General features: G+C 42.3%; 1 protein-coding gene across 3 annotated transcripts; it reads right to left on the reverse strand.

Annotated features, from left to right (window-relative positions):
• On the reverse strand, window positions 1–26,901 carry NCBP3 (nuclear cap binding subunit 3). Of its 3 annotated transcripts, none has more exons than XM_081115649.1 (14): window positions 26,679–26,901; window positions 24,436–24,501; window positions 22,629–22,734; window positions 15,299–15,424; window positions 12,602–12,730; window positions 12,299–12,375; window positions 11,474–11,582; window positions 8,863–8,962; window positions 8,481–8,584; window positions 5,900–6,188; window positions 4,161–4,315; window positions 2,014–2,173; window positions 975–1,133; window positions 1–514 (listed from the first exon to the last, which is right to left on the reverse strand). In XM_081115649.1, the coding sequence occupies exons 1-14, from the start codon at window positions 26,859–26,861 to the stop codon at window positions 406–408; spliced, it is 1,872 nt and encodes a 623-aa protein (XP_080971775.1). In that variant the 5' UTR covers window positions 26,862–26,901; the 3' UTR covers window positions 1–405. The 3 variants fall into 3 exon arrangements, with proteins under 3 accessions (XP_080971775.1, XP_080971774.1, XP_080971776.1); XM_081115648.1 differs by having other exon boundaries at window positions 975–1,137; window positions 2,018–2,173; window positions 26,679–26,887; XM_081115650.1 differs by lacking the exon at window positions 26,679–26,901 and adding an exon at window positions 26,370–26,586.
• Between the last annotated feature and the right edge of the window lie 826 nt (window positions 26,902–27,727).

A 27,727-nucleotide genomic window follows, 5' to 3' on the forward strand; every position in this document is an offset into this window, starting at 1 on the left:
CTTCTTCCAAAGTATATAATATATATTTAACAGCACATAGGACACCACTTGAGCTTCCCCTGTAGCCAACAGGAAGTATTTTCACATATAAAAATTAAAAATTTAAACTTTTAAATCATTAATATTTTTTAAACATAATACAGACTTAAAAATTGTTCAACATTACCCCATGACCCCACCCCTAGCACAAAAAAATCCACCCCAATCCAGAAGTCACAGTTTTTGTTCCTAAAAATACCGCAGCACTGAACTTGATCTTCACTTCAAGCTGATCACTAACAAGAGGTCCCTAACAGACATCCCCAGGGAGGGACGGAAGCACGATCGATCGACGCGGTGTCTCTTATCTACCTGGGCAGCACTGGTGCACCTCTGAGGTCAGGTCCATGAGATTCGACCCCCACACTAGGGTCCTGGAAGGGTGAGCTGGCAGCTTCCCTCATCTTCCCCCTCGAAGGCTGTCCAATAAGCACCTGGGAATTGACTTTTCTTGGGAAAAGGGTGCTGGTAACAGCTGTCAGGGCCAAGGCAATAGTGAGAAGTTCAGTTCTCTGCTCTTTGGATGAACTGTGTAAAACATTTCTTTTAAAAGACACAATGTTAAAAATATTAAAAATGTCTACAAAATCTGGAGGGCTGCCTTTTTCTCAAAGGGTAAAGCTTGTGGGGTGGTAGGAAAAAAAATTGAGGGCCCAGAACTACAACTGCAGCAAAAGATAGATAGATGCCCTTCAAACACGTCACATTCTTAGGAGGTCTTGCTTAAGTAGCAAGAGCTGAGGGTGACTGTATGAGTAAAAGAGGGAGGGGCACCAACTCCTGCAAGGGAGGTTCCTACTGTGCACCCCACCCTGCGCAAGAACGTCAGGCTTTAGGGCAGCTGCCATAGGCCCCAAGGGCATCAGGACTCTGCCTCTGAACCAGAGCTGCTTTCCCGACTAACTTCAATCTGGAGAGATGGTAAGTTATCTAACCGGCTCTTCTTTTGGCGAGACTGTTCTTTCTCCTTAATCAGAGCCCCCCATGCCCTTTGCAGCTCGGAGTCATCTTCCTCAGTGCCAGGAGCCCTATGATCCACTTTCTTCATGTTCTTTTCTTTGGTCTTGGATGCAGATCCTAAGCGAGTCCATAAACTACCTGTTTGAATGAGAAGGCATTTTAGTTTTGGTAGTCAAAGCTGAGAAGCAGGGTAGTACTGAGGAGGCAGGGGTACTGCCAACACCTGATGAGCAGGAAACACTGGTGGTGGTGTGGGAGGGATAGGGGTGGGGTGGGGTCTGTGGCACTTGTGACCACTGTACAGCCTTGGGCAGGTAATCTCATTTCCCTGGCTGCAATCCTGTCTGCAAACTGAGGGATCTGGAACAAAGGGGAGACTCTCACAGCTAGGGAACATGCGCCTCCACGCTAGGCAGATGAGACTCACCGGAGAGTCTACTTATGCTACACCTGCCCTTCCCTGGTGAGACTCACCATCCTGTGTACAGCTGCATTCTGCCAGGAGTGGGCCATCCCAGATCATTCCCAGCTATAACATTCTACAAATTGATGGTCCTGCAACACTAAACTTTTAGAGATTCTGCCCACCCTCCATTAATTTTAAAAATATACTTTATCAGTATCTAATAATAGAGAAATATGTGTTTAGAACTTCATAGCATAGGCACACTATAAGGCAATAAAGTTTTATTTATAAAGAATATAACAATGTAGGAAAATGACTGACAAAATGCTATGCGAAAAAGGATATGTATATGGACAAAGACTGGAATAGCATACATGACACTAAAAGTTTTTGTGCTAAACCGAAAGAATCAAGGGTGGGTCTTTTTTTCTATGTTCTATATTTTCCATAGTTACCATTATTATTATTGTTTTTGTTATTATTATAATGATCATAATGGAAGAGAAAAAAACATTTTTGGCACTTGCTATTTACTGCCTTCTGTATGCTTTACCTATTGACCCTGCTCTTCTTACCCAATTCCCATTCCCATCAGTTTTAAGTGTTACCAACCTGATTTCTTCTCCCGAGTATCAGAATAGAGGCCTTTAATGTCTTGCCTGGGAACACCTAGCCTACTATGTACATCAGAAAAGGGCTCTCTCCGAACGATGGTGTTACAAGCCTTTTCTGGAGAATGTGGTCTTTTTCCTAACCGCTGGCGTATATCTAGAAAAAAAAAAAGTACTACTTTTACCAAGCGTGCATGCTTTGCTATCTGTACTGTCAACCTGAGATCTCTATCGAACCTGGTCCAGGTATCCCCAAGTGAGGACAAAGGGCCCCACACACTCAAGCATCTAAAACCCTTCTCTTCTCTCTATGCCAGTGATTTTCAACCTTTTTCATCTCATGGCACATAAACGAATTACTAAAATTCTGTGGCACACCAAAAAATAGATTTTTTGCCAATGTAACAAAAAAAAGGGTATAATTTTGATCCATTCACATGGGACGGCTACTGATGTGCTGGCCACTGTCATTTTTTCATCTGACCACCTAAGGGAAAAGAGATCAGTGTGCTGAACTAAAGAGTCTGGTACTGCATGTTGTACAAACTCTTGCGGCACACCAGTTGAAAATCACTGCTCCACACATCAGTCTGGCTTCCTTAGGGAAATTTAGTCATAGGTATCTTCAGGGAAAAAAATCTCAGCTGACTGCTACAGAAAGGAATTTCTGAGGCAGAATCAGCTGTCTTATTTTCTGTTTTTAACGAAGAACCAAGCAGACCAAATAATTTATAAACATGTCAGTTATCAAGCAATACTGCCTGAGGGCAGAAGCCACAATCTTTGAACATAGAAGTTCTCAATAAACTTACTACACATAACAATAAAGGTAGAGAGTGGTGAAAGTAAAGGAGCAAGGGAAGATGTCCCAAATCAAATCTGTTATTCCTCTAATTCCCCCGGAAATCTGCCTGTCCTCATGAGTTCCTTCTAACAGTAACAGCAACAACAAACCAGGTTTATTAGCAAGTCACTGTGCCGGGGCTTTCACCCATCTTGCTTATTCTCAGAGAGCAGCACCCCCACCCCTCTAGTCCCTCAGGCCTAGGCCCCTGGCTCCCCCCTCACTTCCCTCACAGCCGGGAGCCAGAGCCCAGTCCTTTCTTCACAAGGTGTGACATTCGCATCTGTTCCGTCTGTCTCCGCGGTTCCTCACCTACTTCAGGCCCTTGTTACTTAGTCAATTCTATACCCCGCCCCACTTTGCTCCCAAGTTATCTTTCTAAAATAGATGTAAGACCAGGTTACTTTCTCAAAAAATGACATTTAGCCCGCTGAGATCCTAGTCCCTCCCCAAGGCCTCACTCCAAAGCCACTTGCTCTAAGGCGCCTTCCCCAATTCTGCCAGTAGATGGAGCCTCCCCCCTTGCGCCCACAGCCACTGCCTACAGAGCTGTCAGAGCACTTCATCCGCTCTGCTCTGGGTGGAAGGATCTGAACGTGTGTACTTGTGTTTCTCCATCAGAGTTCTAGGATGACTTTGCATCCCTTCTGAAGACTTTGAACACCTAGTACCTAGCCTAAGGAGTGGCACACAGCAGGCATGGCCAACATACAAGTTCTCAATAAACTTACTACACATAACAATAAATGTAGAGAGTGGTGAAAAACAAAGGCCAAGTACCTGCTACATGTATGTCTAGTTCAAATTCTTAACTATTTCTACTTTTTTTTTTTAAGAGGGAGAGTAGAAGGGAGGGGAAGAGACAAAGAGAGAGAAACACTGTTGTGAGAGAGACACATTGATTGATTAGCTCCTGCACGTGCCCCAACTGAGGCCGGGGATCGAACCTGCAACCAGGGTATGTGCCCTTGACTGGAATCGAACCTCTGACCCTTCATTCCGCGGGCCAATGCTCTAACCACTGAGCCAAACCAACCAGGGATCTACAACAACAATGTAATTGCTATTATCCTTGTGTATAAAAAATACCAACGACATGCAGAGTAAAATAATTATTAGGTTCAAAAATACAGACAGCTGGAATTGAGAAATCTGATTATTTTTCATGTCTGCCTAACCCAAAATTTAGAAGTAATGAACCAGAACAACTAAACCCATCCACAAATGGCAACGTTTTATCTAAAAACCTACCCCTGCCCCAGTCTGCTTTCTGGACCCAGAAACAACTGAACAACAATACCTGACTTAGTACTGCTGCCTGATGGCCGCGGGCGTGGGTGCTGGCGTTTTTCATCTAATAAATGTCGGACATCTGCAAATTTCTCAGGTGGTAACTTGTTACCAATTCGGTTTTTGATATTGCTTGTGGATACAGTATCTGACCTCATGGAATTCCTTTAAAAGGGGGGTGGGGGGACAGTTAACCAACTTGAACTGTGGGACAACACCCAAGCAACAATCTCATATATTTTTGAGGAAACAATTAAAACCCAATCCAATACAGTCAACATTCACCGATAATTATCTGTTTACAAAAATCATGATCAGCCTGTGGCAAAGAGACCAGCCAGGCAAGCAGGTTCCTGAGTTTTCTGGGGTGGTTTCCGCATGTGCTTTCTGTAAGCCACCACAGAGCACGTAACTGTGGGTCCCCTTCTCCAGGGACAAACGTTAAGTAGGCCTGGAAAGGGCTTCGGGCCTCCACTCATCTAGGCTGTGAGTCAAGATACAACAGAGCCTACAATCCCTTTAAGGGCTGACTTCTCTGTCAAAGACATCTTCTACCATGCCAGGAACCCACATTATTTTGGCACCATTTGTCAATACAAAGTTCTGTGAAACTAAAAATAAGGATGTGAACAAAGCCATACAAACCAGCCTGCATTTTTCCCCCTTCCCCAAACACACCACCGAGAACACTTGGGGAGAGCAGCCCAGGCTCCGGCCCTGAGCCGAGCACGTGCTGTCCGCCCTCAGGAATCTGCTCACCCTCATCCCCACCAGTCCTCACAAAAAAGCACCTTAAAATAACTTTTTTTTTTGGTCCATGAAATTAGCCAAAATTAGAAAGTTATAATAACTAACATTGGTGAGTATGTAGGTAACAGGTGGTAAAATAAGTGAATAAAACCTTTCTGGAATGAAATTTCCCAGTACCACTTTTTAAAATCCTCACTCGAGGATATTTTCTCCATTGATTTTCAGAGAGAGTGGAAGGGAGGGAGGGAGGGAGGGAAACATTGATGTGAGAGAGACACATTGATTAGTTGCCTCCCGCATGCTCCCCAAGCAGGGCCAGCAGTGAACCCAAAACCCAGGTATTTGCCCTTGACCAGGGACCCTTAGATCCGAGGGCCGCTGCTCTAACCACTGAACCTGCTGGCCAAGGCCACAATACCACATTTTAAAACATGTATATTTTTTGTGCAATAATTGGAATGCAACAAATTTATCTATTAGTGTGATAGTAAGAAAACAGAAACCTAAATGTCCAGGTGTGATAGTAAGAAAATAGAAACCTAAATAAGAGACTGGGTTAAATAAACCATCATACTTTCAAACAATGGACTACATATAGTTGGAAAACAGCAGATGTCTACAATATATTAAATGGAAAAAGCATACTGCATAACAATATAAACAGCATAACTTCATTTTTGTACAACTATATCTATAATTTCTCCATGTTATGTATATGCATGAAACTAGCAGGAAGGGTATTTCACCCAGTTGCTAACAGTCCTTACCTCAGAAGAGGAAGATTATACAGGTGATTTTCACCTTTTATATTGTCTATAACAAGGATCTCTTCTTGTATATTTTGAGGAAAAATCAAACACTTTTATTCAAACTCTATAAAGGACTAAAATTAGAACAGATAAAGTGATTATAAAACTAGAGGAATTAAAAGGAAGTTAGTAATTAGTATTTAAAATCAAATTAAAATCTAGCACTGAGAAAAACAAGAAATAATTTTACCTAATATTTTTTAACTGAGATTCCACTTCATCAGCATACATGGTCATCTTCATGCTTTTCTTTGGTGAAGGAGTGGAAATCATTTTCAGTTCCAGGTCATAGTCCATTTCATCGGAGTCCGAGCTGCTGGCGCTGGACCGCCTGGACGTGCTGCGCTCCCGGGTCTGCTTGAGGGCCGGGAGCTCCTCGTGGTATTCCACCACCACCCTGTCGTCCGCGTCCATGTCCTGGTCCTCCTCTTCCTCCTCCTCCTCCTCCTCAATGGGTTCCTCAGGGACATTCACTAGGCCTAAGGAATTTAACCAAAAATATTAGGAAACACAATGACAAGGCTAATCTTCTGTTCACTTCAATGACCTTTTTAAAAGAAGGGGTTCCCATGCCCAAGAATTTACTGAAGCATCACCTATAACAGTGTCAATATGGTTGCCATTCTGACACCTATGACGGAAGAATGGCTGGGTAAAGTATGATCTAGCAGCCTATGGAATATAAAATTACCTAAAATATAGCCAACTGTCGTTATTCACAGATTCTGTATTTGCCAATTTGCCAAATTTATTTCTAACTCCAAAATCAATGCCTGCAGTGCTTTCAGAGTCATTTGTGGATGTGTACAGAATGGCAAAAAAGATCTGAGTCACTACGCATGCACCTTCCCAGCCGAGGTCAAACGAGGCAACGCTCTGCCTTCTTGCTCATCTCTCACACTGTAAATAAGCGTCCTTTTTGCAGTTTATTGAATGCCGTGTTTTTCACACTTCTGTGACATTTGTTGGTGATTTCACTGCCTAGTGATGCCAATACTGTCTAGTGTTCCTAGGTGCAAGGAGGGTGTAATATGCCTTACGGGGAAAATGTGTGTATTAGATCAGCTGAGTTACAGTGCTGCTGACTGTGAATTCATGTTGATGACTGTATTAAATGTATGCATGAAAATAAGGTGTCTCTAAACAGAAAGACACATCAAACAAGGTTATATACTAATCAGCTGACGAAAATGGTATGACCAGATTCTCAATGGTTCAGTATTTGCTCCTTGAATGATCATGGTGACTTTATAGACTATAACCGCCAGAAATAATGAAAATCAACTGTAACTTTAAAGTTCATGAAAAAAGGCTTATATATAGTGGAAGAAGCAGAATATAAAATATACATTCACAAAAATTTTAACATTTATTATAAAAAGAAACAAATAGGAAAAATGTAAAATGAAGTCAGTTGTTATATTAGTGCTAGAATTAGGGGCAATTCTCTTTTTAATTTCTTTAATATAAATATAAATATTACATGATGAAAATATCTTAACTATCTTAAAGTAACAAAGGGGAAAAGTGTAACTGCATAAAGACGCAAATTTCAAATACATAATTTTCAATATATACATTAAATAAAAATGTAGAAACTTCACCTCTTCCTGTCCCTGTTACAGTGATAAATGTGTAGGCATGTTCTTCCATGTTTGTATGCTGACATAGCTAGTTCTAGTTCTACCAAGCATGTAGAAGACCCCAGAGATTAGGTTAAAAAAAAACAAATCTTTATAAAACATAATGAAAATGGTTCTTTTACAATAAGAAAGAGGAAGAAGGGGGGGAGGGGAGAGGAGGAGAGAAGAGAAGAAGAAGAGAAGGAGAGAAGAGAAAGAAGAGGGCAGGGGAGTGGAGGGGAGGGGAAAGAAGAGGGGAGAGAGGGAGAAGGGAGAAGGGAGAAGGGAGAGAAGAGGGGAGAGAAGAGGGGAGAGAAGAGGGGAGAGAAGAGGGGAGAGAAGAGGGGAGAGAAGAGGGGAGAGAAGAGGGGAGAGAAGAGGGGAGAGAAGAGGGGAGAGAAGAGGGGAGAGAAGAGGGGAGAGAAGAGGGGAGAGAAGAGGGGAGAGAAGAGGGGAGAGAAGAGGGGAGAGAAGAGGGGAGAGAAGAGGGGAGAGAAGAGGGGAGAGAAGAGGGGAGAGAAGAGGGGAGAGAAGAGGGGAGAGAAGAGGGGAGAGAAGAGGGGAGAGAAGAGGGGAGAGAAGAGGGGAGAGAAGAGAAGAGAAGAGAAGAGAAGAGAAGAGAAGAGAAGAGAAGAGAAGAGAAGAGAAGAGAAGAGAAGAGAAGAGAAGAGAAGAGAAGAGAAGAGAAGAGAAGAGAAGGAAAGAAAACCCAAGTCATGATATCCCACTTTTTGGAGACATTCATGTGCATAAGCCAATAAGCATAAAACACTAGATATAGCAGCCTATTTTCATTTTCAGACAAAAGAACAATAAAATCAGCTCATCTGACAAAATATTTAAAAAAAAATTTTCATGCAGTTTTTGATATACATAGGAAAAATTAGATTCCTAAGAACAGTTTTATTTTAATTTTCCCTATGTCACATTTGGTCTTTGTTAGAACAGCTTTTACAAAATCATTTGACCTCTTTGTATGGGCAATTCAAAATTAATTGTGACTTGACTTACTTTCCTATATGTTGGCAGAGGGTGAGGGCAAGGAAGAGAGGATGATAAAGTTTGGAACCTTAAAAGACTGTATTAAGAATAAAAATATGATTTCGGGAGCCAAACATGTGTCTACCCAAGAGCTGAGCAGGCAACTACCGGAATGTCGATGTTTATAGGACGTCAAGCCAACATCATCCCCAATCAGGGCTCTCTTCTTGATCACATCCCGCTGAATGCGACGGGAATGATATCTTCGCTTCCTGCAACATTGCCAAAATAAGCACATAATCAAAGACCCAGGAAGGACCTTGAAACCCACTAATTTCAACTACACTCTGACACAATGTCAGGTGCTGACACGGACATCTGAAATGAAACTAAAACTCAGCATTCTCACCCCATTACCACAGTTAAGAATTCTGTACTCTTCCCTCTTGTCTTCCTTCGAGTCCACACATGGTGTTGACATTCCACTGCAGAATACCAACTAAAGGATTAAGAAAAGTTTAACTATTATATTTTACACTTTTGGACTCACCAAGAATTACTAAGAATTCCTTTCATGCCTCCGTAATTTGGATTCCCATATTTCATGTAATACTGACTTCTTCTGGCTGCTCCAAGTTCCTTTTTGTCATCTAAAAATTAATTACAACAGTTACCTAGGATTTCCTGTGGGTGCGAAAACAATGTGGAATGGTTTAAAAAAAAGACTATTTTGCACAGCTGGGATCAGATCAGCGCACAGCCTGCCAACAGAAGGGAAAAATGCACTGTAAACATTCCCTCTCTGAATGCCGGCTAAGGCAGTGCAGAGCGAGGGGCGGGGCGGAGCAAAACAGAGATGAATGAGGTGAAGTTGCTGTTAAGGAGTTGACTTCAAAGAGGAAATACTAATAGAAAACCCCAACAATACAAGATACAAGGTTCTAAGAAGCATGAGAGAGCTTTAGTGCTCAGCAAATAGGCTTTTTAGAAGAACTGACATTTTCACTGCCCCCTGAAAGATGATACTCATTTCCAAATGACAACACAGCAATAACACAGAATCAGGATTAAAGAAACAGACTATACATAATTCTCTATATTTTATAAACCATTTTTTCTAGTTTATCGTGATTTCCTCAAAACGGCTTAAAGAAAACAGCACAGTACCATACATATATCTAGAATGCACTCAACCACTCAAATCAGTAAATGTAGAAAAGATCCCTTTGTCAGGTTAAAATGCCAGTTAATAGGAAGGAAAGGTGGTCAGTGACCACACATAATTCTCATTATATAAAGGACTTGACAGCTCCTTGGGCACTCACTGACTGCAAAGGACAAACCCCAGTGTGAACATATCAGTGCTTATGGGTAAACTTAGCGGCACAAACTAGTATGTGCGCCCTACAAAAATACATGCCCGAGGAGGAAGAGCTGGTTCCAGGTCTGATGCAGGGAAAATACAAGTTGGGTTTGGAAAAACAAGATGTTTTAGTGTGCCATAAAGAAAGTGATCCAAGAATCATGGAGACATGTCAAAAGCAGAGAGCTGGAAGGGGCTCCACTGGCCAAATCCAAGACAATTCATGACTCAAAATAATGATAGCAATGTATAAACTGATATACGTAAATAAATCAATAGGCAAAAGGGAAAGCTCTTCCTTACAGCAGACTGCCAACTAATAAAGAAATGATGGGAGTTAAAAAGTCAATGGATGCTAAAGCTACTGTGTGAAAGTTTGATGAGCAACAGGCTACTTACATAATCTCAAAGTGTCTTCCCACAAATTTTAAAATCACAAATGGAAAAATAGAAAGTTGACAGTATAGAGAAACCTGGTGATCATTACCTTAACCAAGTGATGAAAGTTATCTCCAGGAATGGGACAAATAAGTATCATATGCCTCCTGATATGAGGCACTTGAAAACAACATAATACCACTTCTGTGGTATAATCTTGCCTAAAATGTACAATCCAAATTCAATCAGGAAGAGACATGAGACAAAACCAAACTAAAGGGCAGTCTACAAAATGAGCCTATACTCTTTAAGAAATGGTTCAGTCAAGAAAAACAAAGCAGAGGAGTAGGTCCAGCCAGATCCAGGGAGACTAAGGAGACATGGTGTGCTTCAACACTCAATCCTGGAGTGGATTCGTTTAATGGGCAAGTAGTAAATAGGAAAATACAAATTTATTTGACAGTTACCATCATTATCATCAAAAACTGCTACACACAGCAGTCAGTGTGTCAGGCAGTTTTCATATAGAGTGGGGGAATTCTTAGAACAACTAATGAAATCTGAATGTGGACTATGGATTATGTCATAGTGTTGTATAACTATTAAATTTCCTGATTTTGATAACTGTGCTTTGTATAAAATAAAGTCCTCGTTCTCCAGAAGTATTCAAAAGTGAAGGGTCGTCATCTTTCATTAACTCTCAAACAATTAAAAAGAAACTGCGTGTTTAATGTGCACCAAAAATCATTGTGCATAAAAAGCCTTACAAATTATTAGAGACTTGATTTAATTCCTTAGAGAAACGGAGCTGAATGGCACTATGAACAATGTCCAGGAGGATACTGTTGTAAAATATACAATTTTAGCCCAGCCAGAGTGGCTCAGTGGTTGAGCGTCAACTCAAGCACCAAGAGGTTGCTGGTTCGATTACTAGTCAGGGCACATGCCTGGGTTGTGGGCTTAATCCCCAGTAGGGAATGTGCAGGAGGCAGCCGATCAATGTTGATGTTTCTCTCTCATCGATGTTTCTATCTCTCTCCCTCTCTCTTCCTCTCTAAAATCAATAAAAATATATTTAAAAAATATATATATGTATACACACATATATATATACAATTTTAAAAGGTTTTCATAATTCAGATAATAAATTGGCTGAAAAGCACATGGGGCAAACCAGCTTTACCAGAAAATAACTTACTTGAGCCAGAAATCACAAAAGAATACAAATAGTTAATATTTACTTTCAAAGTCAGAAATTCCAACTTGGGCAGCGAGCCATCATTTCATAAGCACAAAGTATTGAAGTTTGAAGGGACTTTGAGATCGCTTGATCTAACTTCTGATTCAAAAGAAAAGGATGTCACTCAATAATAAATCACTTTGATTAAAAATAAAAATCAATACCAAAAATCACATTTACCTTTTGTAGCAAATCTCATGAACAACCTATTTCCTTTAGCAAGTTTGTTAGCTGGACGAAGATCATTTCTTAGCAGAGACTCTTCTTCTACCTGAGATAATGTGTCCAACTTAAGAAAAAAGAGTATTTCAATATAAAAATTAAAGCCATTTTCACTTTTATTCAGTAGCAAAGTTACCATTAAGAAAGCATTCTGCCTTTAATAATACTCATCAGCATTACAGCACTAGCTCTAAGTCAGAGGTCGTCCCTGACCACTTTGTAAAAAAATGGTCTCCATCACTCTCTATCTACTTACCATTCTTAATTTTCTTCATAGCACTTATCACTTCCTGACATTATATTATATATCTGTGTATCTGTGTACTGTCTGTCTTCCCCACTAGAATGTAGGCTCCAAGAGGGCAAAGACTTTGTTTTGCTTGACGCTATATCCCCAGCACCTAGAATTTGGTATATAGTAGGCAGGCACTTAATGCATAGTTTTAAATGAATACACTTTTAATTTTTCCAACAATAGTACATAATCCATTAGGAAACATGCCATTTCTTGCTTTTTCTTAATGTTACTGATAACACTTTAAAGTATTTCTCAATAAAATCATTTTCTCTTTTAAAAGTGTGAGTACTGTTCTAAGATCTCAAGATGAATCATTCATTAGTCACACAAACTTAAAGGCCAAGGGCCTGGTGCACCCTCGGAAAGTCCAATGGTGAGAGCCAGAGGAAAAGCGCAACTTACTAAGTCTTTAAGCCTTAAATAAGAAGACAGTAAGCAGGATTTTTACAGTAAAACCTCACATGTATCTCTTCCCTATTACTAACCTCTACATCACTGGAGTTTTCATCTTCAACTTCTCCTTCTTCAGCCTCATCATCATCTGAACTGTCTTCCTGCTTATCTACAATGGAACGTGAGGGACAAGATGAACTTTAATGCAACTCCATTCACATCATTTAAAAGTCTAATTATTTTCTCCTTCTATTTACTGATGATCCAAAACATCAGAGCCTATTTCAGAAATACCTGGTGATGAGGTGCTATATAATACTCTGCACAGAAACCCAAACCAACTGAGTGAATAACTGGACTTTCAGCCCCCAAGTCTCTCCTCTGTGTTCAGTTACCTTTTTTGCTTTTCTCAGATGACTTGTCCTCACTGGCATCCCTGCTTCTTATCTTATCCAGGTCTGGCAGAGAGCTCATATTGATAAGGGCCCGTGTGGCTGTCATTTCATCCAGCCAAACCACGTTACCTAAAATAAAATGTAAAATAAAACGTTACATTACCTCCAAATAGTTAAGTTTCCTGAGTGCAGAAACTGCTTCATATTCATTGTTACAGCTTCATCTAGGTATAGAGTGATAGCAATAAATGTACAAACCAACTAGTGAAAAGAGTAGAAAGTAGTAGTAACGCCTCTTTGATGAAATTAGCCTAGAGCTAATTCCACAAAATAATGGTCAAATATTCCACGAAAAAGAGTTTGTACATTAAAACTGCCTGGCACCCAGTACTACATGTTAGTTCCTGATGAGTATGATGATGACAATTATCAAATAAACTTGGATTATCCTCTATACCACTGCCCACAGGGAAGCCCTATGCCGTTCCTTATCACACAGACATGCTTTTTTTGTTGTTGTTAATCCTCACTCGACAATATTTTTTCCACTGATTTTTTTAGAGTGTGTGGAAGGGAGGGGAAGAGGCAGAGAGAGAGAGAAACAACGATGCAAGAAAGACACACTGATTGTTTTTTTCCTGCACGTCCCCCAACCAGACCCAGGGATCAAGTCTGCAACCAAGGTACGTGCCTTTGACTGGAATCAAACACACAACCCTTCAGTTCATGGGCCGGTGCTCTAACCACCGAGTCAAACTGGCTGGGGCAATCCAGACATGCTTTTAAATGATGCTCCCCCACTGATGATGGTACCATCATGGGACTTATACAATGGAGACATAACAGACTCTTGGCTTTGTAGCAACTAACTGAATTTGCTTCTTTTAGGAAGAGAACTTAGCAAGAAAAAAGTTTTGAGAAGCCTTATAAAAAAGTAACCTGTTTAACTGTTGAAAACAGCATTTACAGCTCAGTTTGGGAAATGAAGGTCTAAGAGTCAGTCTCACCTTTGTTACTGACATACCGTCAACACGGTATGTCAGTAACAATTTCCCTTCTCTGTTTCTCAGTTTCTGATGCACAATATGAGGTAGTTGAACTGGATAATTCTAAGGGTGCCTCCAACTGTAATATCCCTTACCTAGTTTTAATGACTTAAACCAGTGGTTAACAAACTAAAATCTGCAGGCCAAATCCAGCCCATCATCTGCCATTTATTTGTTTGTTTATATTTGTACCAGCTTTATTTAGGTATAATTAATGTAAACAAACTACACATCCACTGCCTGTTTTTGTAATAAAGTTCTATGGCAAATGGCCAGGCTCACTCAGTTACACATACTGTCGATGGCTGCTTCAGGTTATTATGGCAGAGCTGAATAAATGCGACGAAGACCATATGATGTGCAAATCCTCAAATATTTAGTACCCAGCCCTTCATAAAAAAAGGCTTGGCAAGGCCCCGGTCTGGATCACGTAATTTAAGGGAAAGGAAAAAGGACAAAAATCTTTTCCTCGGTCACGTTTCTTATTCAGTGAAACACGAATCACCATCTTCCAAGCAAGCAGCCAGAAAAACCAGGATGCTGTGCAGGGCATGACGGAGTCTGTCAGCAAGCTGGCAGCAAGTGAAGGCAGGCTAGCAGTGAGTCAAGATAAGGAGCCGGCAGAGTGGTCACCAAAGTCAAGACAGACTTGGGGTGTAACGGTTGGGCCCGGCCGGTGGCCCCGTGGTCAGAGCGCCGGCCCACACTGAAGGGGCGTGGGTGCCATTCCCGGTCAGGGGCACATACCTGGGTTGCAGGCCCCGGACCATGCGGGGAGCGGGGGCCAATCTATGTGTGTCTTTCACATCAATCTTTCTCTCTCCTCCTCCCCTCCCTTCCACTGTCTCCAAAAATCAACAGCAAAAAACCCTCAGGTGAGGATTAAACAAAAAATTACAGTTGGCTCACAGGTTAAACAGCTCACAGGTTAGTGCAAGCAGGTGAAGTCCAGAAAACACAGTCCAAAGCAAGTGGAGATGAGAGGTCTGGTACAGTGTCGGAGGGTCGCAGAGCCAGCCTCCGAATAATCATATGGCTAGTTGCAATGACCAAGTCTAAAGTCCTGAAAACGCAGCCCTCAGCCCAAGTCTATACAGCTGGATAGAGAAATTGTGGGAGAAATTGTGGGAGTTAGAGAGGCCTCAATCCTGTATACTGGACTCAGATGCCAGCAACCAACTTTCTGAGTACCACCTCTGAGCTGACTTAGAATACTCATAGGGTATAATCTGGTAAGCTAATTAATGCATTTAGTTCTCATCAATGGGCATTTTTTTTCTCTCCTACGCAAAGGGCAGAGGTTAAGCACAGACAAGTAGTCTGGGCCATAATCATTCACCATCTGATATGGCAAGAACACTTTTTATTTTTATTTTTAAAATATATCTTTATTGATTTCAGAGAGAGGAACGGAGAGGGAGAGAGAGAGATAGAAACATCAATGATGAGAGAGTCACTGATTGGCTGCCTCCTGCACGCCCCCGACTGGGGATAGAGCCCGCAACCTGGACATGTGCCCTGACCGGGAATCGAACCCCGATCGCCTGGATCCTAGGTCGACGCTCAACCGCTGAGCCATGCCTGGCCGGGCAAGAACACTTTTTAAATCATAAACAAAAGCATACTCAACAGAGAACTTGGGTATACTTACAGGAGGTATCATCCAACCATTCAATGTGAGCTGGAGGATATTCTTTAAAATAGGAAAAGATATCTTGGGTACTCATCTCATCTACTCCGCAAATGTAGATCGTCTCCAGTCTCACTTTGGGGATTGCTAAAAAACAGGACACAGAAAAAGATGAGAGAATTTTCCTGCCCACTATTGCACATCCCTTCAGTACCCCATTACACAGTTTAGATAACATGTATTTAGAAAAGTAATATGCTGAAAGAGATGACGTTTATTTCAAAAGAAAATGATACTATTTTAATTTTTAATCACAGACCAAACAGCATTAAACAAATTCAGAACAGGCATTTTGGCTGAGAAAGATCAAACAAATAGTGCTGATAAAATACATGGTATCTCTCCCCAAATTAACATGTAATAATTAAAACAATACCAAATTCAACAGGATTATTCATTAAATTTGGCAAGCTGATTCTAAAATTTTTAAATGTATGTCAAAGAAAAATGTGCAAGAGTCAAGGCAATTTCTGAAAAAGAAGAGATGCTGCCCTTGGACATAAAGCAAAGAAGAAAATTAGAGTAAAGAAATCCTGCAAATAATAAGATAATGACAGCTTAAAATAAAAATGGGCAGGACATGAGCAGATAATCCACACAACAGGAAATACAATAAACATGACAAGATGGTTGACCTCACAATCAGAAAAACGCATGTTAAAACAAGATACCAGTTTTCAATGATTGTTTTTTTTAAATTCGTCTTTTATTATCAATTGTTGGTAGTGTGGGGGAAGGAGCCATTCCCTCTGCTGGTGGGAGTGTGAAGTGGCACAGCCACTCTGAACGACACATGGGAGTGTCTATTATGAATGTAATTTAGCACATGTCCTATAGCATAGGTACTCCCCGGTACCTACCCCAAACACACATGGGTTCACATAGTAGCTCACACAAATGTTTGTTTTGTCATTTTTTAAGAGTAAAAGGTTTAAGGGGAGCCCATGTAGGTGTGTCCAGATTAAATCAAGCGATACCTTCCTGCCACCCAGATTATGAAGATGGAGATACCATCAGGACCTATGAATCTCAACAAGTCTTTATCAGTGACCCGCACTGCAACAGTGAACAATGGCCCAATGAGACCGGTAGACATCCAGATTGGGAAACTGAAGGAGTTAGACTAAGGGGTCTTCTCAGTTCTTGGAGCTAAAAGCCGTGAGTACGGATGAAAAAGATGCCTTCGAGAGTAAAGAGATGAACAAACAACTGGGAAAGCTCCTGGAGGTGGCAGAGAAAACAGACTGAGGATGAGGGGAAAAATATCTTGTAGGAGACTTGTTGACCTGATAACAGGGTTTAATCATAAATGAGAAAAGCAAAAAAAAAAAATAAAGACAAAAGAAATGACAAAAATAAAATATCAAAAGCATCATAGCATTCTTCTAAGGTTATAGCATCTTTATTTTTTAAAAAACAAACCCTACAGTTGAGGAAATAGCTTAAAAACAAAAAACAAAAGCCAGTAAGGAGTAAAGTTTCTGACCTCAGATGTCCTTATTTTAACATAAAGAGAATGTTGTACACATCTAGAAACAGCAACGGACAATCTTGTTCAAAAGAAGCAGGTAGAGATACAAAAGCTGTATCACTACAAAGATAAACTAGTCTCAATCAGCAGGAAGATCTAAGAAAGGTTCATTCTCACCTGGCCGTAATGGCTCAGTGGTTGAGCATCAACCTATGATCTAGGAGATCAAGGTGCGATTCTCCATCAGGGCAAATGCCCAGGTTTCGGGCTTGATCCCCAGCAGGGGGTGTGCAGGAGGCAGGTGATCAATAACTCTCTCATCATTGACGTTTCTAACTCTCTCTCTCCCTCTCTCCCTTCCTTTCTCTGAAATAAAGACGTATTTAAAAAAAAAAAAAAGAGAGAGAAAGAGAAAGGTTAATTCTCAGAAGAGAACCAAACTGACAGTGGCAAGACCCACTAGAGATGGAAATTTTGTTAAGCTCAAAAGTTGATGTAAGACTGCCAAAGGAAATGCTCAGTACTTCCTCACCTTGCTGACAATGTCACAGCTTAAAATAAAACAAAGCAAGAGCCTAGATTTGTGCCCAATCAATGAGAAAGGGCTAACTACTGAGATGACAGTGAACAGATGGATTAGGGAATGAGAACTGGACATTTACTGAATACTAACTACAGGCAAGGTGGTGAGGGTACTATCTTGTATTTTTGTAACAGGACAGAAGACAACGAATGTCACGTATTAGGAAAGCAGATTTCTGAAAATTCAGAGAAAAAGAAGCCAATCCCTTGGCCTCACACTAGAATGATCAAAAAATTTGGAAGACACTAAATATAGTTACTCAAAGTATGAGAGGTGATCCCCAGGAAAGAGAAGGCAGCAAAGCTTGGGCGAGAACAATTTGCCAAAGAACACACATAGGAGACAGAAAATTGTGACAAATATAAAACAATTGTGACAAATGTAAATGTGACAAATGACAAATTTAAAACAATGTAAGAAATGTAAGAATCTAAAAGACTAACATCAGGCTACATAATGACATGGAAAATGCAGATGACACACTGTGAAAAGGAAAGGGAAAAACAAAAATGTCTGCACACAGAAAAGATCAGAAGGAAATACACAAAATGTTGACAATGACTGGGTTTGATGGTCGACTGTGAGCAACTTTTCTGCTCACTCTCCTTTCCAAATTTTCTTTGGTGAACATGAGTTGTTTGTGAAACATCTAATGAAAAAAAAATGGTACAGTCCAGAGTATACAGGCTCATAAAAGATGCTGATGGCTTTTAAAAAAAAAAGTATTTAGAACACTGTTTTGCAAAGATGATTCAGGAAAAAAAGGCAGAACTGGTGATCTATTTCTACTAATTGGCAGTAGAATAGCTATCATTAAGTAAGAACTAATATCCAAGACAGGTCACAACAGCATAAGAATTAGTTTCAATAAGTTTAAATCCTCTTGTCCAAAATGACATCCCAATGTACTGACTGAAACTCACAGCTGTGGTTTCAGAATTCGGTAGTAATCTCACAAAAGTCACAGGGAAGGAGTGAAGTACCTGAAAGCTTTGAGGACTGAGCCTGTACTGATTTTCATAAATGAGGAAAAAACAACAGATTGAAAAGATTAATGTCGCCCTGGCAAGGTGGCTCAGTTGGTTAGAGCATTGTCCCATACACCAAAAAGTTGCAGGTCTGATCCGCGGTCAGGGCACATCCCCACATTGCAAGTTTGATTCCCATTTGGGGGCAGGCACATCAGAGGAGGCATATGATCAAGGTGATGGTTTTCTCCCTCCCCACTTCCTCTCTCTCTCAAATCATTAAAACATATCCTTGGGTGAGAATTAATGTATATATAAAAAAGAAAAGATTAATGTCATTCTCTGAAATTTTTAAAAAGTAGCTTATCAAACAGAATCTACAATCCCTTAAGAAACCCCATAAGTCTCTTAAGAAATCCCTTAAGTCTCTCCCATAGGAAATGACAGGAGTTCACTAAGAAGCAAACCATACTAATCTCTTTCCCTTTTTTGACAGCATTACCAGGCCAAGAAATTCAAGTAATACCATAGATGGTGTTCTATTTCGAGACCATTGGGCATGTAATCTAGGTTCCTCATGGCAATAAAACGAAATGTGGACCTGATAATAAACTAAGACTTGTAATTCATGGATCTATGTTTCATGGCACGATACGGGATTATCCTGATCAACATTTACCAACTGGATGAAGATGCAGAAGCCGGGCATACCAAAGAGAGGAATCCGTATCGCTAAACCATAAAAAGGTACAGTTAAGATGAAAATAAACTCAACAGACTGGAGTCCTGAAATTAACAAGATGTAATTTGATAGGGATAAATAATAAAGTAATTTTTAAACAGTGCCTCAAGTACAAGACAAGAAAGGCTGCTTTGACAGAGAGAATTCCTAGGGAAAAGACCTGGGTGCTTTGGTTGACTAGAGGGTGAGTACAACAGTAAGAAATGTGGTATAGCCCTGCCATACTTTCCATGAAGCCAAGCATATCTGGAATCTACACCTCACCTTCTGAAGGACATTTAGAAATTGAAAAGAGTTTAGAAGAGAGAGACCAGAAAGTCAAGTCACAAAGAAAGTTTAGGAAATGGGCTTATTGCCCATTCACCTGAAGGATTACTATGTGAATGAGGAAAGGACTTAATGTTCTAAGGGCCACACAGTAAGTAACTAATAGACAGAAATTATTAGGAAGCAATTTCTATTCAACATGAGGAACATGTATCAACATGTATCCAAAATCAAACTGACTGCTATATAAATAGTTCTTTGGCCATCACTAGGAAATGTTTAGGCAGAAGCTGAAAGACCACTGGGAACTTTGCCAAAACGCCTGCAGAGCTGGGCAGGAGGTGAATTTTGATGATCTCTAAGGTCCCTTCCAACCATGAAAGCTTTAATATTGGGGATAAGGAAACCAAAGCTGCTTGACACTGAGTCACTAAAGATATGTAGCAAGTCACTCTTGATGCAGAACTGTCTAGTGTAGCACATCCCACACTGCATTCCTGAATGCTGACAGAGAGGTTAGGAACACAGGTTTCCCTCAGACCAGCCTTCAAATCCCAGCCTTGCTACTTACCTAGCTGTGGGACCTTGGGCAAGTTTCTCAACCTCTCAGTACCTTAGTTTCCCCATTAGTAAAACAGAAATGGTAACTACCTTCCCTTCACAGGACTGTTGAAAGGATAAGATAACCACATAGCAGAGTGGCACATAGTATTTATCAAATGGTATCTTTTATTATTGCTGTTGGCATTAAGAAGAAGCAATAACTTCACACCTAATGTGTCAAGATGTTTATTCCAATGTTCCCATTCTCTCAAGAGACTAGGCCACTAGAAGACTGCTTGGAAGATGGAAAAGGCCAGATAATAACTAACATTTATTGGGGACTTACTATGTAGCAGATACCACTCTAAGAAGAACTGTAACATTTTGTTAGAGGCTCCCAACAACCCCATGAGAACTACTGTCATCTGCCTCTCCATTAGAGCACATTGAGCTTCTTAGAGACTAAATAACTTCCCCAAGTCACAGAGCTAGAAAGTAACAGGTCAGGATTTGAACACAGCCAGTCAAGCTTTAGAACCCAAACTTTTAAAAAAAATTAACTTTAGAGAAAGGGAGGGAGGGAAGGGGGGAGAGAGAGAGAAACATCAATGGGCGAGAGAAACATCGATCTGTTGCCTCCTACATATGCCCTGACTGTGGATCAAATCCGCAACCTGGGTATGTGCCCTGACCAGAAACTGAACATGCCACCTTTTGTGTATGGAATGATGCTCCCACCAACTGAGCCACACTGGCCAGGCAGAACCCACACTCTTAACCATAATACCAGTGGTTCTCAATCTTATTAGAATTACCTAGGGAGATATAAAAATAACTATCTCTGGGAACTATCCAAACCCTTCGCCCACCGCCCATTCTAATTTAAACTGATCTGAGATAGGCAGCAGGGTTCTCCAGAGTTCAGGAGCACTACCATAGGCCATGCTGCCTTCTGGATAAAAAACAGGTTATAATGAGCAACCTGTCCCAGCTGACATCCAGGCAGATCTATTGCTTTTAAAGAATATCTTTAGAACCATGAGATTAGGATTGCTTTTCAAAAAAAAAAAAGTTTTTTAAAATTAAAATTTAACCTCAAAAGTGATCCTATTCAGGTAGGTATCATATCCCCACTTTATAGACAAGGAGACTGAGACCTACAAAGATTCAATAACTTGTCCACAAAGGACTGAGAAAAGATTCCAGGAGGGCTTTAGCACTCTAAAGAGCTCCAAGAGAGGTGAGAAACCTGAGTGGGTGATTAGGGATGCTTCACAGAGGAAATGACATCTGAACAAGACAAAGCACAGGACAAGGCAGGGCAAAATCAGCAGAATGAAAGGCATGAACTGCCACAACAAATGTTCACAGGACTAGAAGTAAACAGGAGTGGTGAAACTATGGTGCTTTCAAGGTGGAGTTATGAGAGAGACTTCAGAGCTCTGCTCAGGCCCAGACTGAGCAGGTACATGAATGCCAAGCTGCACAGCTATTCTTGGCCTTCAAAGGACTTTTCCTGAAACAGAAGTCCACTCAGGTAGATGCCTGGAAACCCAGCCTGCAAGGGAAGTAAGGTCATATTTCCAACTTGAAGTCATGAGGCAAGGAAAAACGTAAAGCAGCATCCAGAGTTGAACTCTGTATCCAAGCTACTCTATCCACTGGGACAGACTGAGAAGGGTTGGTCTGTGCTACCATATCACATATTGTAAGGCAATAGAGCAAAGTAGTTAAGAGCAAGCCTTTAGAGTCAGATGAACCTAGACCGAAATCCTGACTCCACTTTTACTAGCTGCATAACCTCAGGCATTTATTAAACTTCTTTGAGTCCATTTCTTCTTCTTTGTAAAACAGGAATAAGAAATACATTCCTCACAGGATTGTGAGAGATGAGTAAGAAACAAACAAAATACCAATTAACACAGCACCGGTAAGAGAGCGAGCTCCCCCAAATAGTAGCTATTCTTTCATTAATTCAACATGTTTTTATCAAGCAAGCAAGCCTAGAGAAACTCAAACAGCAGAGCACAGACTTTTAACATGAACTCAGAGGTCTGCCTATTAAGCCCTTCCCAAATACCCACGAAGGAGACCTTTTGTATTCATGGATTTATATTAGCATGGAATAATAAATATGGCTATGAACTCACTAAAAAAGAAATAATAACTTTCCCTTTATTTTATAAACTGCTTCAGAAGACTGGGGCAGATTACGCTATGTAATTCAGAATGAATTCCAGGAAGCAAACCATTTACCCTAACAAAACACAAAAATAAAATAAAATCTTAAGCCAAGTTTCGATGGCTTTCCCCCACCAATCCCATTATTGCTCTGACTCTCCTTAAAGAGGTCTCACTGTGATATACTTCCAATACATTTAAAGACAAAGAAAAGTTAACTCTTCTATGATAAGAGCAGAAAATGGGTGAGAATCCATAGAAGCATAGGTTCTAACCTCAGCTCTGCCACTAACTGGGTGACTTTCTGTGGGCCTCCTCTGACAAGGCAATCTCTTTTTTCACAGCTCTAACATCTGAGACACAGCTAAGCTGGCTTTAAACAGAATACCTCAGAAGTGGAGACTTCACAAGTCCCTTTCCTTTGGGAGTATTTGGATGAGGACTGGACATGCAAGGCAAGGCTAGAAGCACAGGCCACGGCAGGAAAAAGTCACTGCTGGGGAAATGTGAAAAAATTCCCCCCAAACGCCCTGTACCTTTCTTCATCATGTCTCGGTCCAAGGCTACATTTCTTTGGGCAAGATTTACTTCTGATCGAAAATGGAAGCGTTTGGCTCGCTGTTCTTTCTTTTCAATTGCTTCCTAGAAGATACAGAAAAAGCCGTGTTTCAATGAACAAGGAAAGTTAAATCACACACACAATCATCAGTGACAACCCTAAAATAAATCAGATGAAATAAGCAACAATGTACCTTTAATAATTTTTGCAGAGAACTGGATATTCAAAGTCAATGACTGGGAGGGTGTACATTAATGCTGCTATAATTTGTAATAAGCTCCATGATGATTCAATGCCTATCACTGTGTCTGAGGCAGAGTAGGAATTCAATGAATATTAGTTGATTCAATGAGTAATAAGTAATAATTAACTCTCTGACATTTCATTTATTATTAGCAATCATGTTTCCAACAAATTACAACTAAACAATCTCAAATCCCAATTTTCCAGATGCAGAAACTGAAGCACAGAAAAGTTAAAAGGTTTGCTGGAGTTGCTTCAGCTAGTAAGGGGGGGCAGAACTTCTGATCTCAGTGCTATTTCTAGGAGCCCCACCACCATCCCCATTTCACATTGTCTGTGTGCATGGTAATCACACCTATCACGTTCGTCCACATTATGTCTGCATGAGCAGTCCACTCCCTAAGGCTTTTTCCTGGTTTAAAAATAGCGCTGAGGGAAAGAAACTCTCTCTTCTATTCTAGGCTTGTGTCCATGGAATTGCCAGTTTTCATCTTTAAGTGGCAAGAAGCATTGACACTTCACTGAAAAACAAAATAATCAGCTTCACAAGTTTTTTTCCAAGAGCTAAAATAAATCCAGATCCAACTGCGGGTTTCTGATAGCTCTTAGGAACCCTTCACTAATTACATATTGACTTTGCCACACTAATTGAAGGTCTGACTATAGAAAGCTTGTGGGGATTGGTAAAGCAGCAACACTTCTGTTATTTCCCAGTAGTTATGCTAATCTTCTTCACTGAAGTCTTCCCAGTGCAAATAACTAATCTACCTTTCTTTAGTAACAATTTAAGTACCCATTGTGGGACTACCACTCTTTCCAGCATACATTTGTTTCATATAATGGCAAACTGTGTAGGATTAAGAACAGTACAGTCTACTTCAGTTCAATTACAATAAGAAAACATCTTCACTTTATTTTCTTGTCTGTCTAAAAGATCATGAGAGAAAGAGAGAGAAACATGGATGTGAGAGAGATCAATCGGTTTGCCTCCCACACACGCCTGGACTGGGGATCAAACCGGCAAAGTAGGAATGTGCCCTGACCGGGAATCGAACCGGTGACCTTTTGGTGCACAGGACGATGCTCCAACCAACTGAGCCACACCTGCCAGGGTAGGAAATGCTGTTTTTCTAAGCTTGCATCCAGTAAGGAATAAAGACATTCACTAAAAGCCTACTATGTGCCAAGTACTTTTCATGTTTCATTTCATCTGAAGTAGGGACAGTATATCACTTTTGAGAATGGACATAGCATAAAAAAGCATTCCCAGTGCAGAACTTTTTCTTGGATATGGTTAAGCACAGGCACCTAGGTATAGTGATTTTATCTTGTCATGAATGGAAGAACACACAAATACTGCCTGGATGTTTCCAGAATGCACAAAGGCATCATTGTGTAATATGAAATTTAAGCTAAATTTTAATCCAGCAACTAACGAAAATAGGAGGTGAAGAATTAAAGAATAATTGCAGTTCTACAAATCCTAGGGACCAAGTTCACCCACTTATCAAAATGAATAGATAAATCATGGTCTGTCTTACCTTGGAGGTGACATCAATTCCGGTGATGAAACTGCCAGCCTTGTTTTCATATCTTCTGCTTGTGTCCTAACAGGAGGTAGAAGAATAAGAAATGCTGACAGCAAGTGACAAAAAACTCATGATAAAAACAGCTGATGCCTTTTGGATAGTCATTCTCTTCGGTCATTCCCCCGCTCTGACAACCCCTTACCATGAGGAAGCCCATCCCGGTGACTCTGTGATAGCAGTCAACCACTCTTAACAAGAAATCTTTTCTAGACCACAGCCTGTCTAAAACCTTAAACAATTCCATCTACTGAAAGTATCCATGTAAATGAAAATTGAAAGGCTTCTGTGAAAAGCGTCCAAGATGCACAGTCACTTATCTCCCCAACCCAGACTGGCTAGATTCATCATGCCACAAGGTAAATAAAGCACAAGTCTTCATCAAAATGCAGAAAATTCAGCCTGGCCTGCGTGACTGAGTAGTTGAGCATCGACCTATGAACCTGGAGGTCATGGTTGGACCCCCAGGAGGGGGTGTGAGGGAGGCAGTCGATCAGTGACTCTCATCATTGATGTTTCTATCTCTCCTTCTCCCTTCTTCTCTCTGAATCAATTTTTAAAAATTTTCTTTTAAAATGCAGGAAATCCAGACTCACCCAGACCCATGGAAAACACGGCACAGTGCAATGAAAAGAGGGTGGGACTGGGAAACCCAGGAGCTCCAAAGGCAGCTCTAACGATCACAGATTACATGACACTTGACAATTCCTTTGGCCTCCCTGGGCCTAGGTTTCCTCCATGGTATCTGCCTACCTTCCTGACCTCTTTTACTGCTCTCATATTTGTGCTCTGGAACTTTCTGTTTCCCCAACACAACAATCTCGTTCCGACCTCAGAGCCTTAGGCTTACTGTTGCCGCTAATGGGAACACTTTCTTCGAAATCTGCACATGGTTGGCTCCTTTTAGTCACTTAGGGTTCAGCTTAAATGTCACTATCTCAGAGGACTTCCCTGACCATCCCACCCCATTCTGCTTCCAGTCTCTGGACGCCCTCCCTGCCCTCTGCACTCTCTATCCCATTAACATCCTTTATTCTCTTATCATTATCAGGAATTATTTGTTTACTTGTGTCCCCCCCAACTGGAACATAAACTTCAGGAGGGAGTTTAATCTTGACCCAGTGCCTGGACTGTGCCTGGCCCATAGCAGGGGATGCAGTAGATGTTAAACTGAGTGAACAAGGGGACACATACACTTCACAACTACAGTGGCATTTAAGTGATATAATGTAGTAAGTGGTAAGATGACACTGTTCATTGTTGCTACCTGAGTCATTACCGTTTGCTACGTTTAGCGATCCTACCTTCACCTTTTCCCATAATTTAAAAGCAAGACTTGCTGACGTGGTAAAAAGCAGTTCCTTCGTGTTCGGTGAGAGACTAAGTGCACGAGAAGAGCCATGCAGGCCTAAGTCCAGCCCGAAGAAGGGGACATAGGACCAGCAAACCACAAGCAAAACACCTCACACACACACACACACACACACACACACACACACACACACCCCACCCCCCCACCCCCCCCCACACTGTGATAAAAGACGGACCAAGAGCCACTGCTAAGCCGCTGATGTTTTGGGTTTCATTAAAGGTCAGATGCTGGGGCCTCGGTGGAGGTGCTCCACAGCCGCGGGGCTGCGCGGGGCCAGGATGACCCTCAGGCCACCGCGGAAACACTGAGCTCCCGCTGCTGTCAAGTCCAGCCCTCCCGAGCGACACCGCGAGGGCTCCGTTTAACAGACACCGGCTCACAGGGGAGCGGGACCCACAGGGAGAGCCGGACGCCGGCGCGCCCGACGGTTCCTGCCGGGCCGCTCTCGGTTCGGTTCCCGCCCGGGGCTCATCCTGGAGCTCAAGCCCCCAGACAATCCCAGCCCCTCCTCACTCACCCCCTTGCACAGACGAGCTCGGAGGGGCAGCGAAGGCGGCGTCCTTAACTACCCTTCAGCTCCCCCCACCTCCTGCCTTCAGCCCCCTCGACACCCGTTTCCGGGCGCCCCCGGGTCCTTTCTCTCGCTCTCCGTCTCTCCGGCCCGGCGCCCCCGCCCCACCCCAGCCCAGCCCCGGCTCTTTGCTCCCTTCTCTCCCCTTGCCCTGCCTTCCCCCCGGCCGGGGAGCCTGCCACCTCCCCTTCCGGCGCCGGGCGCCCGCTCGCTCGCTCGGCGACCTCCCCCTCGCCCCCCGCCTCCCTCCCGTACCGGGATCAGTTCCTTCAGCGAGCGCCGCACCGGCACAATCTCCAGCTCGCCCTCCTCCACCTCCATGGGCTCCGGCTCGCCACGCTCCAAACCGGACTCCGCCTCAGGCGGCGGGAGCCCCAAGGCCGGCCCCGCCGAGGCCTCAGCCTTCACCGACACTCGCAGGCCCCGAACGGCCGCCATCGCCGCCCGCCGGCCGCACCACTGAGAGTCCGCCCCGTACACCGATGGCTAGAGCGCCGCCGCCACTGGCCACAGAGCAGCCGTCTCCTCGTTCTAGAGCGTCGCCTGCTTCGGTTAAAAGGCCCCCTTCAGCGCCGCCGCCCCCTGGTGGCGGGAGAAACTGGGCGGGCTGGAGTGGGACCTAGAGAGGAGGAGGCGGGAACGAATGGGACAGGGGCGGGGCCTGTTGGAGGGGGCGGGGCCTGGAGGAAATCGGTGTAGTCTGGGCTTAGAAAACAGCTATGCCTTAAGCAGCAAACCTCTAATAAAAGCTAATTAGCCCTGGCCGGTGCGTTCAGTGGTTAGAGCGTCAGCCGGAGCACCGAAATGTCGAGGGTTCAATTCTCAGCGTGCGGGAGGCAACCAGTCCATGTGTCTCTCTCACATTGATGGCTCTCTCTCCCTCTCTTTCTCCCTGTCTCTGAAAAGCAATGGAAAAAAAATAATCCTCTGGTCAGGATTAACTGGGGGGCTGGGAAAAAAGGCTAACTACTGAGTGGTCATTATGCGCCAGTGACTATTCCAAGCGCTTGACTCCTACATCCCTATGAAATAGGTGCTGTTATTTCCATTTCACATAGGAGGAAACAGGCATACAAATTTGCCCGAGGTAACAGGCTATTTAAGGGACAAAACTTGAATCTGAGCCTAGGCAGTCTGGTTCCAGAACCCAAAACGAGCTTTGGTCTGTCACTTCTGAGCAGCCTGCCAGTTTACCATGCACGTGCCTCGCCAGCCTATGTCGCTTTTCCAATCTCCCAATAACTGACCCGTTTTATATACACAAGTATAGGCTAGTGAGCTACCCCAAGGCCAGCGCTTTCCTG

This window comes from Miniopterus schreibersii (genome assembly GCF_964146895.1).
Source record: "Miniopterus schreibersii genome assembly, chromosome: 16".
Taxonomy (NCBI): Eukaryota; Metazoa; Chordata; class Mammalia; order Chiroptera; family Miniopteridae; genus Miniopterus; species Miniopterus schreibersii.

Coding starts and splice junctions, on each gene's coding strand:
- NCBP3 (XM_081115649.1), bottom strand. CDS start 26,861: ATGGCGGCCGTTCGGGGCCTGCGAGTGTCGGTGAAGGCTGAGGCCTCG. Junction 2,174..4,160: donor AGGCAGCAGTACTAAGTCAG/GTATTGTTGTTC, acceptor TTTTTTTTCTAG/ATATACGCCAGCGGTTAGGA. Junction 1,134..2,013: donor CGGGAGAAGAAATCAGGTTG/GTAACACTTAAA, acceptor TCAAACAGGTAG/TTTATGGACTCGCTTAGGAT.